Raw genomic sequence first — 15527 nt, 5'->3', positions numbered from 1 at the left:
TGGCTCCAACAGATGTTTCCTCACACGCTATGCAGACTGTAAAGTCTAACATCCATCTTGTTGGCAGCGGTTATGCCTTAAATCATCTTGCGTACAATACAGAAACTGATTGGCTCCCACCATTAACCGTGCAGTAAGATATAAGGGGGTGTGGGGTTTCTTTTCTTCTTCTTTTTTTTTTTTCTGAGAAGAGATCAATTTCTGTGAGGACAGTCAACTCCATCTTTTTAATTACAATAATTAATAGCTTGTCATCATATGCTCCAGTTCTGTGACGTATGAGAGAGGGAGAGAAGTTGGGAATTGAGGGGAGAGTAGCATCAAATCAGTATTGGCCAAATCCCAAGCAATAACTCTGCCTGTGGATATTTTATGAAACATCTAATGGACATGAAGATAATTGATGATCTGTGAAAAACCTGCAAAAAACAATAGTGGCTTCTGAACCACCAGAACTGGTGACAAGGACAATCATGTTTAAAAGTCTTACGTACTATTAGAGGATGAATCAGTATAACTTCATAGTGGACCGACCACTTAGGTTATACAATTCACTCAGAATCCAAGAAGTCTATAATATCATACTTTAATGTAACAAAAGAGTTAAACTCCTACAGTGACTCAGCATGTTTCCACAGCACCACTTTTGGAGGAAAAAAAGTATTTTTCTAACAAAATTGAGCGTTCCATGTGGCAGCCCAGGTCTTGCCGTCTATAGAACTCCTGCCAGTAAACCACTGAATTGTATGGTAGCTGCCCCCCCCCCTGCAGTAGTTTTACAATGGTCACTTGCTTCATCCCCACTGCATCCCTTGCTCCGGCAGTCCGAGACAGCTGACATAGCATTTATCTCGCTAAGCAATTTGAGCATGCAGTACAGCTTTTGTTCATCCCTCACTCTGCACTTGTAAGAAGGAAAGCATTATACATTGAGCAGATAAAAAAAAAAGAAATGATGGTTAGGAATGAGCTTGAAGGAACATTTGGAATTATTATTATTATCAGTCAGTCAGTTTTTGCAATGCAGGCACGTGCATGCAGTTTGCATTGACCAGCATCTCTTGGCTATCGGTTAACTAGGCTTGGAATATAAATGAATCAGCTTTTGATGTCTTTTATGAAGTACGAGACCATTTTTGTTATGACAATGACAAAGAGCCGAGCGCATACATTGTCTATGAATAATCACTGATCATGTAGCAGCCCTTTCATTGCATGCGGAAAGATCCGTCTCAGCTACACGGCTTTGACCGTGCCGTTGCACCATTCCATACAAATGGAAATGATGCATTCTGTTTTTCCGTCACAGGAGAGCGGCTTCCCATTTTCCGCTCCCACTGTCAAGTTGTGCACAGCTGCATAAGTTTGCGCGCCTGTGTGTGGGGCACAGGAAATAGCTGTTGACAGCATAATGGGAGTGTGAGGATGCAATATAAATCCTTAATCATGCCTGAATCATGAACTGCAGCACTCAGATCCACACATCATTCTGCTGGAACTACTCCCAGCAGAGAGTGTGGACCCTGTGGGGGGTTCCTGCTACATTTTAGTATTTATTTTGTTTACTTTAGTTAAAAGTATACAAATGAAATCCAAATGCCCTAACATTGTGTAGTGACAGATATACAGGCTTTCCGTGAGTCCACACGTATACGCAGATATCGTACGGGGGCATATTCATAAATTAAATGAAATACCACTTCACTGAAATCATATTCCAGCCGTGACACCCAAAATGTGCTGTTTCTCCATTTCTCAATCCCTTCCTGTCGTTCTCAATTACGGAGCAAATCACGACAACCTTAATTCAAAGACCCGAGTCGCATATGAGTCGAGTCATCTCGTAGTTAATCAAAACAGAGGGCCCAGGAAAAATAGTGCACTGACGAAACCCGTAGCTCATGCTGTGGCCCTGCAGATTTTGACAAATCATTATGTTTCAGGGTTCGCCTTTCATGCAAATCACTTCCCTAAGCCTGGAAGTTCATTGCTAATGGCACTTACTATCAAGTTAGAGACACATTCAAATATCCCCCCGTACTTTGGATTTGTCACCTCAAGTCCCCTCTCCTCATAGCATGGCAATTACAACAATGTGCTTTTCCTTCATGGAATTAGGCATCGCCCCCTGTGGCGAGCTTCCCACAACAGATGCTTTGCAGTAGTTTCCACAGACCATTGGAGCCCAAATGAACTAAGCAGTCACTTTATATGTATTAGGCCTGGTGTAGTAGCACTTGTTTGTATTTGCTTATTTATTTATCTCTACTACGCTAAAAGGGCCAAAGGAGGAGAAAAATATTTTTTTTTGCCGGTCATGGTGACAGATCGGACTTAAAAAAAAAAGTGTAGTTGCATTTTTTTTCAACCTGCAGTTTATGTCAGGTGGAATGATGAGTGGCAAACCAGCAGCGCCGTGTTTATTGTGCTGTACAAAGTAGTTTTGGAAGGAGGGAGCTTTTTTGGTCTCCTAAATAATATATATAATGCCTCCTTGAGGTAACCTTGTGTTACCCATACAGTACGCTGCCCCCACAATGCAGTGTGTCGGCTTACTCCAAGCTTCCTGAAAGTCATCCTTATGTTGGGTCTTTGGCTGTATTACGGATGTCTACAACTGAAGTTGAAGTGTAAACTCAAAGCATATGGCTTGCTAGAGTTTATGTTATCACAGCAATGCTTTTCCGTGTCAGTGGCCAGTACTGTGGCATCATTTCCCCTTTTGTATTTGATTTTCATCTCGCTTCCCTTCCTTTGTCTGTTGAGCAAAGACTGTTATCACTGCTCACACTAATTATTCAGGTCTTAACAATACGTTTCCTCTGTCAGACCTACAACACACTAGATGTCTACCAAATGTAAACGCTTGACCTTGGTATTGGTTTGGATACCTGTTGCGTCATAGCAGGTGGTGACAGAGGGTAGTTAAATGGACATATATAATATAGAAAGTGTGCCAAACATTACCTTATCATTCACAATGCCAATATATTTTGGAGTTAATAATATGCATCCACTGGAGGCAATGTGAGGACAGGGAGCACATCCTTTCTATTCGCAATAAGGCCAAGAAAAGAAAAAAGCTTTTTTCCTGTTTTTCTATTTTTTTCTTTTTTTTTGTCTGTGATAGGCCTCTACTCACCTTCAATACATTGATGGGAAAGGAGAGCGAGCAGAAGAGCAAAATGGAAATGGTAATAAACATGCTAATGCCAGGCCGTGGAGCGGGGAAGAGCAGCTTCTGTCCCCGTCCCTTAGCTATCTATTTGTGTGAGTGTGTGTGTGCATGTGTGTGTGTGTGTGTGTGTGTGTGTGTGAGAGAGCGAAGGGGAAAAACAGAGATAGAGACGGAGCGAAAGGGAACAGGAAATGCGCACAGTATTGCATGTGAGAGCATGTGCGCACATACACACACCGTCACTTTGTGCTCCAGAGTAAACAGGCGAGAGCTGCATGTGAACGTGCCACCTTTCTCTTTCAATCTGCCTCTGGAGACAGTGCAAAGGGCCTTTTGTTGGCTCATTGGCGAGATAAGAAGCATAAGGAGGGGGGGGGTCTTCGGAGACTCGCAGAGCCAGCTTTTTTTTTTCTATAGGATGGAAGCACCCCTCTCAATAGAAACTCATTTGCCATGTTGTGTAATTGTGGTACATAATGGAGCACACCTCATTCAGGCAGCCCAAGGCATTTTTCTAAAGCCATTTTCTCCATTCACCGCCAAACAAGTCATTCTTTAGAGAGATATTACTCAGCCTTTTAAGCTCAGGGCCACCGCATATTGCCTTTGAATGGAATGTTGTGTGTAATCAAGATAAAATGTTGCTCAGTGCTTATTATAAAAGAGACACTTTCAACCAACTTGATATTTGTCATCTGACTTTTATTCTCATTGTTCACTGGAAGTAAACAAAGTGGCTGACCTTTCCCACCTGGATTGTTACACGTGTCTGTGTAGAGGAGGCTGGCTATTAACAGTCACTGGTCACTGAAAGGTACTGGAGTCTAGAATACTACCATAAACAATGTATGCGTGTTAATCGAATGAGAATACTCTGCTTTATTTCTTACACGGCCAAGGGATATCAAAGCTGAAACGCAGAGATGAAAAATGACTGATTTGAAAATTATTGCTGAGCTTTTCCATTTAACCACCACAGGCTAGGAATGGATGGCTATTTGCATAATTTAACTGGCATCTTAATTATTGTGTCAGGAATCTGTATGCAAATGACTTAAGTCACTTAGAAACAGAAACTTACTCGGCTAAACGGCTAATGGACTAAATCTGATCAAGTTAAAAGACACAACGTGAGTGTAACCAGAGTCCCTAATTGGGTTTGACTGTGTGTTGCGGAAGTAAGAAACAAAGAAGACAGGAGAGACATAAAACGCATTCAAGCTTACCTGGGTTAGCTGGGAGACAAAGGGCATGTCAGAGGTGTGTGTGTGTGTGTGTGTGTGTGTGTGTGTGTGTGTGTGTGTGTGTGTGTGTGTGTGTGTGTGTGTGTGTGTGTGTGTGTGTGTGTGTGTGTGTGTGTGTGTGTGTGTGTGTGTGTGTGTGTTATTTTTTTCTCTTGGGGCTGCTGAGAAAGGACCTACCACGTAAAACAGTGAGTCTGGTGGTCGCGCTCGTCTCCCCAACACTGTTGGAGGCGACACATTCGTATATGGCTTCATCTCGGGGCGTGCGCAATGGCTGAATTCTTAGCACTGAACCAGAGCCGTCGTCGAACTCTATCACCTGCAGGTGCGAGAGACAGGATATGTTAAAGGAGATTTTTTGGCTCTCGATGGGCGAGGGACCTTCCGCAGAGAAAGAGAAGACAACACTGTCGAGGACATTTGGCTATCGACACTGATGGTGATTGACACAATGGGCTTCCCATGACAAACAAAAGCTGCTGCCTACCTTACATTGAACCCTAGTGATTAAGTGTTCATTTATGTACATATATATACTTACATATACTCTACATATACATGTACAACGAGTAACATCAGGATATGTGCAGTATAAGAATGTGTATTGGTAATATGTCGGTAAGAAGCATGTTTGATTAACAAAAAATAATATATATATATTTTTTTTTTGTTGAGATGTCCATTTGTTATGTGTTCAGACATGTTGTCTTTTAGGTAATGAACTATTCACTATCTACTCCTAATGTGTGCATTGATTGGTAAGATAATCGATGCGGCTGACTAACTTTAAGAATGGGGAAAGTTATGGTGGTCAGAATTTTTACTTGGATATCGGGTTGTAGGGTGAAATTTAATTTGTCCCACTCTTAAAGTTAACACTCTATCCCCTGGAAATGCATCACACTGGGTTGTGTTAATGGGACAGAAACAAGCACAAACAGTTAAAGGTGGCTTGATAAACGGTTACGGACAGTTGTACCATGAGGTGAGTGGTACAAAGGACAGGACCGACTGTATTGGACGAACGACACATAAAATGCTCACAAACAGGTGTTTGTTGTAGCTTATTCAGCTATTTTTTGCATGCTACATGTTGTATACTCACTGATTTTAGAAAGCCCTGTGTCATAACTCAATCTCTTTTTAAGCATAGAGGTAGATTTCAATAAAGATAGGCCTGAGACCTCTGCTCCACACACAAGCACGCGCTCACACACACACACACACGCACAAACGCACACAGAGGCCTACACACATTTGAAAAATTCACAATACATCTGTGCATGTGTTAGTTAACAATACACCTCAACATTTCATTGGCCAAGCCATAGCGGTGTTGGCATTCAAGCTGACAGCAGGTGATGGTAAAATATAAAAAAAAAAACCCTCCTTTCATAGTCAAAGCGGCGGAATTAGAAAGGACGTTGCGAGACTTCTAAAAGGAAATGGGTTTTTGTTAGAAGATGAGGAGGCAGTGCATGATTGAATGGATATGGAATGGCGGCAGCCAGCAAGCCTTGTGAAGCAATGAGAGAATGAAAACTAGCGTGTTAGCATGCAGCACGACGAGCGACGCAATGAACTCTGATAAGATTAGATTTCTGTGGCCATGAGATGCAAAGAAAAGGCGGGAAGAGATCTCCAAGCTCCGTTAAGCCATTGCTGCTGTGCAGGAGCGAGCAAATATGGCATCTAGAGCAGAGGGTGGAAAAAGTGACACCACGATAGTCCCGAGGACTGACACAGAAATTAATAGAAATCTTATCAGTGTTCTGCAATGATGTGCTATTTCTCATGGGTATTGAGCCCAAGTGCAGATTAAAGCTGACCAGAAATCAAAGCTTCAGCCAAAATAAGCAGGGTAGGACATGCATTTAGATAAAGATGCCACGAAGCAAAAGGATATTTCAAAGTGAAAGCGCTCCTTCCCTTTTCACTTTGCATAAAGCTGGCCAATGTGGCGTGATGCTAATGTAGGTATCTGGGTCACACCACAAGTTGTTTTTTTCTTCTGTCCAATTGCTCTTTTCTTGTCTTCTATTTAATTACAAATCCGTCCCCAGATCTTTTGTGTACTCGCTCATTAAAACTCATGCATGTAAAAAAGCCTAGCCAGCATGGTTATTAGAGCCTGCTAATGCGTGGTGGCAAGTCAGGGCGAAAAGCAAGCGAGCGAGCGAGCTGGGCATGACGCGATGGATTATGTGCGAGCAGAGCCAAAAGCAGTGCTTGAAGCATTCCCATTTTGTCGAGCATTTTACATCAGAACAATAGACCTAATACCTCAAATCTCTGGTTGCTGACTTTCTTCCCCTTCTTGTTCCACACAATCTTCGGTCGTGGATCTCCCGTAGCTTGGCAGATGAAGGATGCCACGCCTCCTTGCACGCCTGTTTGGTCATTGGGGGTTCTTAAAAACTTTGGTGGTGCTGGAGAGAGACAAACAGAATAAAAGAGTACGAAAACCGTTAGTAAGCATGCTAAGCTTTGCAGACAGAGCAATTAATCTCTCTTATCAAGCCACACGCACTAGAAAGAAACACAGTTGCAGATTTCAACATGTTGAGGTCAAGACAAGAGATTGCACTGACTTTATTGTGTGAGTGTAAATGGATGATCAGTGATTAAGATCAGAAGTTAAAGGACGGAGGGCATTTTATCTTGACTAGCTGTGAAAATCTCTGAAGTATACCTGAGACTTTATAGGGAGTTCTATAGAGGAATTCTTCTTCATTTTTGTGAAGAAGAAAGGAAGAAAGGGTTGAGATCAATCACTGGAGAACATAAGTTGATATACATGATGTTTGAATGGATCTGATTGTGGTAAGATATTTGGGTTTGTGTCAAGGTTGCAAACCATTGTAGTCACTATTTGATACTGTCCTAAAGCAAATATATATATATATATATATATATATATATATATATATATATATATATATATATATATATATATATATATATATATATATATATAGGAACTGTTTACTTAGGAATGACTTTGTTCTCTACACAGTACAGAGAAGGCTATAATGGAAATGACTACTATTTGTAACCCTTTGCTGTGTTCTATGTAATTAGGTGTTCAAGCCGCTAGTGAGTAACTAATTTGTAATGCCACTAAAGAGGGAAATAAGTTCTTGAAATGAGGAAAAAAACCTTAAGTGTCATTCAAAAGTAATCTGTCTTGACAAGCTGTTACGCGTCCCACTGTCTCCATGCTGCGTGTGGCCATTCAGCGTTTCTAACGACGCAGTTAAGATTTTCCTAACTATTGTAGAGAAACACTAGCTTGCCTATCCGTTCAGCAGCAGACAACACTAATCTCCAATCAGAACGTTGGTTTGTGCCCCACACAAACGAGACACGAACCTGATAAGATCCTCGCAACGCTCTGATCGGCCATGTGAGCGTTCTGCTGCTCCTAATTGGTCCCTCAATTCAGCACAACAAGTCGAGTGTAAAGACGATGAGGATAGAAATGCTAAAAATGCAGGCGAGTGGAGGTGAGAGAATAGCAGAGTGGAACAGTGTTTGCTTTGTGTGGACATGGGACGTTCCCATCTACTGCGGTTGTTTTACCAACACTGAACAATCACATTTGTTCAGGCTCTGATCCCGATAACAGTGAACAGAGCTGCAGCCATATTCTTGCAGTTTGATTTTTTTTAGAATTACTGTGAATTTTGTCAAGTAAAATTATTCCCCCGATATTATTCAGGTTTTGTCAGCCATTAAATCAATTCTCAAATTAGTTTAAATTCCGAGGATTGAGTCTTTTTTCTTTTTTTTTAAATTCCTCCAAGACAGTCACTTCCTGCTAACAAAACAAAGTCAAAACACATCAATGTGATGAGTAATACGGAAGCTGTCTCTCCCAGATGACATTTTGTATTTACATTCCAGCGTCATCGTAATGATCAAGGCTAATTTCAATAATGTTGTAGTGCTTAGTCAGACTCCCCTAGTATTTTCATCTGAAGCTGGAGTGCCGGCTTCAGTGGGAGGTGTAGCTCCATCTGTCCCCCTGCGGAGCAACTGTTTGCCTTTTATCAATCACTTCAGCAGGCCATTAAGGGCCACACAGCTGCAGTAATGCCAACCATCTGAATCACCTCATCTGTGTGTGCGATTGTGCCGGCTTGTTCGTGTGTGTGTGTGTTTGTGTGTTTGTGTGTGTGTGTGTGTGTGTGGACTGATTTTCCCCCTCCCAGATTGTACTGCCCAGCAGCAGCAGCGAGAGCGGGACAAATTAACCTGCAGGCTTCATGGAGAGGTGACATAACGTGTGGTCAGCAATCAAAAGGGGCGAATAGATAAACAGGCAAGCAGCTGGGCTTCCACTGGGCAAATGAGTCTGGGAAATCACCTGATTGCCTCATGACATAAAAAAAAAAACCAACACACACACACTTCTCGGAGACTCTCTCTCATTCAGCGGCTGACAGATCTGACAGGTGGGGGAAGCACAGTTGACACTGTGTAATTTGTACGCGGCAAAAAGCACCATTATATCTGAATTTGCACTTTATCTCATTGACTTTGCCGGGGTGTGGTGCACATTGTCATCCAGCCAAGAGGGTGCTGATGGGTAATTGATATGCTATTGGGGCTGTTTTTCGCTCCGGGGCCATCCATTATGGCTCGGTGCGTCTCCCTACGCCGGCTGTGATAGACTACTAGGACATGTGCGGGAGATCAGCACTGGAGGTGGGGGGAGAGTCATCGCACAATGGGGAGTGATTGAGGCGTGACATGGAGGTAATGGTGTTTTCACAGACATGGCCGCTGATAGCACCATCATACCCCCATTTTAAGTCTGCCGCTGACAAACATCCATTTTGGTCGACTCCTCGTATGGCTGCAGGTAGACAGAGGCTGATTGAAACCTCTGTTTTCTCCGAACAACGCCACTACTAGAACCTGGAGAGCAACTCAAATGATTCGGTCTATGAACAAACCTTTTACCACAGAACCCTGATTTTTCAAGGGTTGTGTTGGAAAACTACAACAACCATGACAACACAAAAGCTTTTAAAGCAAGAAAGTACAAAGATGGATCTGCAATCATGTTGATTCTAATAGAAGATAATTGAATTAGTTCAGTGTGTGCACACTGTTTTGCCTTTAATCAAATCAGATGAATCTCAATTGAAAGAACCGCTATCAACTCATTACTACTGCAGCATGTTGGGATCTCCTTTGAGAGGTAACCATGGATTAATACCTGGGATAGGCACCTGTTAATCCAGTGCTAAGCTGTTGCTGGCAAACAGATGAGACGTGTAGAGCCTGTCACAAGCTAACAGGTTGGTGACATGGGGCCTGTGCCTGTTCTCCCTTGAGTTCACAATGCAACCTTGTTCACATCGATGCCAATGGAAAGGAAGAAGAGCTTCATAGCATCCTTTGCTCTACTTATCATGGATCAACGCCACAAGCCTTTACCGTTCTTAAGAACACCCTTGTCCACAGGGCTGAGGGGGCAGAGCATTTCATGTCTCCAAGTATTATTTCTTTAATGGAAAGACATAAATGGAAATTGGAAGCCCTCAACGATGTGGGCAGCACATTTTACTACTGTTGCTGCTATGATAAACTATCCTTATTATCATTTTGCCGCCCTTTGAGGCCTTTTAAAACTACCATTTAAATGAAGTGGTCGGATCAATCAATAAGGTGTTTTTAGGTGATCAGCGCCACACTGGGGCAGCCTTTCCCACTAACTTCAGGCTGCAGTGTTCAACAACATCGCTTTGAACTATGATCAAGCTCTTGGACAGGCAACAGTTTACCAGAATTTACCAGGACCATAACCAAGCGCACCTCTTTTATGGATGTCAAAGGCAGAGATGTCAAAAACATAGACAGTGTTACCAGAAGGATAGCAGGAGAAGGGAAACAGCAGTGCTGTGTTCTCCGCCGTGCTACACCAAAGGGTGCTGCGGTCAAAGCAGAGGAGAGGCAGCACCAGTGACATTATAAAAGGAAGGCTTGACCTAAAGTCTAAATGCCAAGAGACATATCATTTTTTCCCTCCCTGATTAAGTCTAACCATCAAACCTAAAAGCAAATGGGAATGGATTTCTTTATTGAAAACTTATTGAAAGTCGGGAATACCAAAGTCTTGTATTGAAATGTCCAGAAAAAATAACTTAAACAGAGCAGAACATTAAACAAATTCCCAACAAGATACAGAAAGTGAAAATGTAAAGAGACAGTGTAACTGCATTGACTTTGCATACACTATGCCCGGTTTTGGTTCCAGTTGGTTCCAACCAGCAGTAAATGAAATGCTTCTGGGGAACTTAAGGAACCTGTTGCAGAGCGAGACTGTAAGTTGAGTGGACTGAGCAGCGGAGCCTAATGATATCCTGCTTTTTTATCGTCATGTTAAACTTGAGGATAGTCGAGTTCAGAGCATCTTGCGGGTCTGCATTCATTACAAGTTTGTTTGATATTGGCTTAACTTACAGCCAAACATGCATTTAAATACTGCTAGATCATAACAAAATAGTTCAGAGTCTGGGTTTCATTCATAATGGGCAAAACATTTCAAGTCATCAAGGCTCCGCCACGACTAAAGTTTGATCTGCCAAGCCATTAAAGAGCATGAATCAAAGAGTGGAGAGAAGAACATTAATAAAACCCACTTTCAGTTTGAACCGCTATTCGGCACAGACACCAGTCCAAGACGGCTCGGTTTTCACAATTATACTGACTGACATATTCAATTTCATTTGCATGAAAAGGGCCATTTCCTCTCTGAATCTTTAACTTGCAGGGTGAGGTGGGGTTGTGGAGGGCGATAATTAATCCTAACACATTGGGTGGCAGTCTGCAAATACCCTGCTCCATTTTGGACATACTGGTGGAAGAAAGGAACATTTAAAGATGCCATTAACCTCATTCGACATCTTTAAGCCGCAGCCTATCAGTTCTGGGCTATTGATGAATTGTCACAATGGCAGCAAGTGGTGCAAATAGGACTGAAAGGGGTGGCTAATGTTGGAAGAGGGTGAAAGTGATGCACGCCGTGTACAGTATGTATCTTGACTTTAAGTATTCTGAAAGTCCATTTCATTATCATAGTATTTCCATAGAGACAGGTGCAGAGGGATGGTTTTGTTGGTGATTGTGATTGCAGTTCTGTGCTTTTATAAAGCAACAGCACCTCTATGGATTAATCAACTGTCCATATGGTGTGCAAACATGTGACCCCATGCCAGAGAGAACACTGTAGTAATGGAGGAAAACAAGAGAAGCTAAACCACACATACATTTCACCGCTCTCTATCTGCAGCATTAGGATAAAAATGTGTCTTTTGTAATGCGGAGGAAACAAACTGCACATTGTATGTGCTCACAAAGCAGAGAGAATGAAAAGGAATCGGAGCTTAATTAGAACTGTTGGCTGATTCGAATTGCATGCTCATCGGTAATCTTGCCTTAAATGGAAACTGAAATTCTTATTGCAATTAGTGATTACTTGAAAAGGGATATGGCCCCCGAATGACTGTTAATTACTGGATCAGGAATAGTACATTAATTCACTGCAGAGGTTTTAATGCAGTGCAATGATGGGGACCTGCTCCTCCATCAATATTGTGCTGCTTGTCACACATAATGAAGTTCATAATACAAGCCTTCTCTTCCACTGTCCCCCCACCTCCCAACTGCTGAAATGTGCTCTCTCTGCAAAATTCATAACAGTCATTATGTAAAACTAATTCAATAGAACATACAAAAATGCAGCTTAATGACACATTCATATTGAGACTGCATTTGGATACTAGGGCTGCGGGTCCATTTGGCGAACTGGTCGGGGTCTGTTATTTGGCTCATAAGCCGCCGAGAGTCTCCCGTGAATAAATAAATGCATATCATCAATTACAACGCGGCTGCTTGCCAAGTATTTAGCCCGATGACTGAGATGGCATGAATCCTATTCCAGTGGGACTTCTTTAACCCCACTACGTGTGCGTTACTCATGCTCGCTGGCACTGCTATGCAAGGCCTGAGCTTCTGGCAGGAGCTCTGCAGGAGTTAGTTAGAGACAACAGCAACAGCTTCAAAAAGAATGGCTAATGCACATGTCCCACATTCAATGCACTGACAGATTATCTGATGGGGGGGGGGGGGGGGGGGTGTATAGGGAGAAAAGGGCTCCAGAGGTGCACTACCTATCATACACATTTGGCAAACGCACCGACTCACACTCTCACGTGTGTTAGAATATTCTCGCTGGATGGAGAGAGCATTGCAAATGGGAGAACAACATTAATAAATTGGGGGGTTTGGGACAATAGAACATTCCAGAAGGTTCCATTAAATAAATATAAAGGGTTATTTATGGTACAGTGCCGATTCTTCTGTTTCATGGGATAAGACGGCTTCTGAAAGTTCCCCTTGTTCAATTGTCATTGAAGATGAAGAAGAAAACGTTCAGTTCTGCAATGAACGTCAGTGGTGTAGTTTTTTCTGTGGTATATAACAATGTTTGCACAGCAAAACACTTTATACCTCTCTCTCTTCCTGTGTGTGTCTCTCTACCAGTCACACACACACACACGCGCACACACACACACACACACACACACACATACAAACACACGCACAAGCTACCGCCATCTCCCACGGGACACATTAGCGAGGTAGAGGGATCCAGTTTGTCACTTAATAAAACGGCCCACTCAAACAGATGGCTTTGTTCAAACGGCCCCCAACGCTTTAAAAGCTGGAACTGAATCGCTGCTGTGGCAAATCAGACACATGAAAGCCCACCTCCCTTTGCGGTGGAAACCAAACAGAAGGAAGCATATAAATATTGAATTGCGCCACTGTCGGCGCGAGACCATCCGCTAGAGAGAAGAAAAAAAAAAGAAAAAAAAAAGCGAAGAGCAGGAGAAGGGAGGTGGAAAACACCAGACCCTCCTGTAGGAGATTCTGAACATCTGGGCTGAGGTTGTCGAACGAAGATGCAAAAAAAAAAAGGCTTTAGCTTCAATAAGACATCCTCATACAGTACTCGCTCATTTGTCTATAAATACACAAATCTAGGGCAAATTTGTGTGTGACCACTTGAGGAAAACAACAGTCGAGTAAGAAGTATGAAATTTGGATTTGTTTGTCTTGTTTGTTTTTCCTCAGACATCTGGGAAAAAAAGAGAGACCACAGATAAGTAATTCTAATTGTGCAGGCTTACTCTGTTTGGTAGTCAGCGCAGTCTATTTGCAAAAAGTTAATTATCTGATAGGATAGGCAGTGGCAGCCACTAACACAGAAAGCCATTCGTTCGCTCTGTTATCCACTAGGCAATGGAACGATTCATTAAATGGCAGTGCTGCAGCAAAATGGCCAATAGTTATCATGCTGGTGCTGCACAGACTTGAAAAGATGTTAAAAATGGCAGAAGTGATAAACATCCTTTGGCCTGTCAGCTTACTGCCAATGTAATCACATGTGTAGATAATAAGGGAGGATGATTGTGTATGATTCAGATGCTTCTACCGCACATGTGATGTGAATCTTATGGGAGATTGATATGAAAATATCACCATGACAGCATGTGCAGATGAGAATCTACAAAGCTGCTGGCTTTCCACTACATGTAGCAGAAATGAAAAGATATAGATGGGAAAAGTGGAATGGAAAATCAAATAAGCTACGTATTTGACTGGCTGTTTTCAAGAGAGAATTACATTATATGCTTGGGCCTGTCCAACTGTATTTCTTTGTAGCGTAAACTTCACATAATTGTCTTTGCCCTCAACCACGGAGCGGAAAAGCTTGCTTCATATTTGTCTCCGTAGGAGCAGAGATGGATTATGTTGCAAATCATTCCAGCGATTCGGCATTGTATATTTAAACAGACTTTAATTGTATGGATAAGTAGTGCCAAGCCATTTGCGATGGATGCCAGTTGTCAGGCCATAAGAAGTGACACATTCCCTGCACTGTGTTTTCTCAAGCGCTTACTGGCAAACTAGCTCATGCTCCAGCAATCCTGCTCGATGACGACCGGCTTCCTGTGTAGCTCAGATATTGTGCGAATATCCCCAAGTTCAGCAAAGGAGGTTACACCTAAACCAAGCTTTTTGGGAAAAAAGAGAAACCAGGCCTTTTATGTCAACTATTCTCACGTCTACTGCACGTCCAACCATCACATTCTACCAGTTTTCCCATTGTAAAGTTCAGGGAATATTACACAAATCTGTTGGGAATAAATATGGAGAATGTTGGAATGTGAAACTACAATTTAAATGCAGTTTCTAAGAAACCTGAAAAGAGCAATCTCTCTGCATACTGTTCTCTGTAGTCATGGCTATCCTCAAACCAAAAACCTATTACTGGGACAAAGAATATGCAGGGGAGGTACCACAAACAGTCAAGGACCAAAGTGACCTTTCACAGGCCACTAATTTTATGCAGCAGTGAAGGAAGAGTATTGCACATAAACAAGAGGAAGAAAAATGGTTGTGATTGAAATGTTTTTGAGGGGGAAAAAAAAAAAATCCCCTTCTCATCTTGGAAGCCAATGATGTGTGATCTGTCATAATACACTAGCGTAAAAGCATTCCGAATACTTTCTGACACTCTACTCTTTAGAAGTGATTAATTAAGAGAAGTATTGTAGGAATGTAATATTGAGTGGCTGAGTTTTGAAGTTACACCATTGGTAGAAGCAGTAACAGACTATAACATCAGCAAAGTATTCCACTCCAGTGTTTTCCACAGAATTAAATTCTATTTGTGCAGCTATCTGGGGATCAGTCACTAAAGGCCTGTCAGTCTAACGAGGGGTTTCCGTCGCCCAAACCGGGATCCGGTCCTGGGTGAGCTGATTGCAGCAGCACGTCGGCCCAAGCTGCTCCGGCGGAGCGGAGCTTTCCGTCCACTCCCCAGCGGCGTCCTACTGCTACCAGTCCTCTATTAATCAGATGGCGTCGGACAGACACGTGTATATGTGTGAGAAATACTGCACAATGTCTCTTCCAGACACTTTCACTCATAAGCCTTGTTTGTGCATAGATCCCGCAACACTGCTTTGTAATGAGACCCCTCTATACACCGGCTTCGCTTTTTTTTACACTCACCCAAACAA

At 42.4% G+C, this 15527-nt stretch overlaps 1 protein-coding gene across 34 annotated transcripts in view; it reads right to left on the bottom strand.

Annotated features, from left to right (window-relative positions):
- Nucleotides 1–15527, bottom strand: part of LOC137874609 (receptor-type tyrosine-protein phosphatase delta-like) — a 333500-nt gene that overhangs the window by 56937 nt on the left and 261036 nt on the right. For all 34 annotated transcript variants that reach the window (XM_068713389.1, XM_068713393.1, XM_068713391.1 and 31 more), the window contains 2 exons: nt 6706–6851; nt 4600–4741 (listed from right to left, as the gene is read on the bottom strand). In XM_068713389.1, coding sequence (XP_068569490.1) covers nt 4600–4741; nt 6706–6851 — 288 coding nt within the window. The remainder of the gene's footprint in view (nt 1–4599; nt 4742–6705; nt 6852–15527) is intronic.

Source organism: Cebidichthys violaceus, unplaced genomic scaffold, assembly GCF_023349555.1.
Source record: "Cebidichthys violaceus isolate CVI_PGR_0920_01 unplaced genomic scaffold, fCebVio1.0.p SCAF_19, whole genome shotgun sequence".
In the NCBI taxonomy this organism is placed as follows: domain Eukaryota; kingdom Metazoa; phylum Chordata; class Actinopteri; order Perciformes; family Stichaeidae; genus Cebidichthys; species Cebidichthys violaceus.
This window is presented reverse-complemented; position numbering and strand designations above follow the sequence as displayed.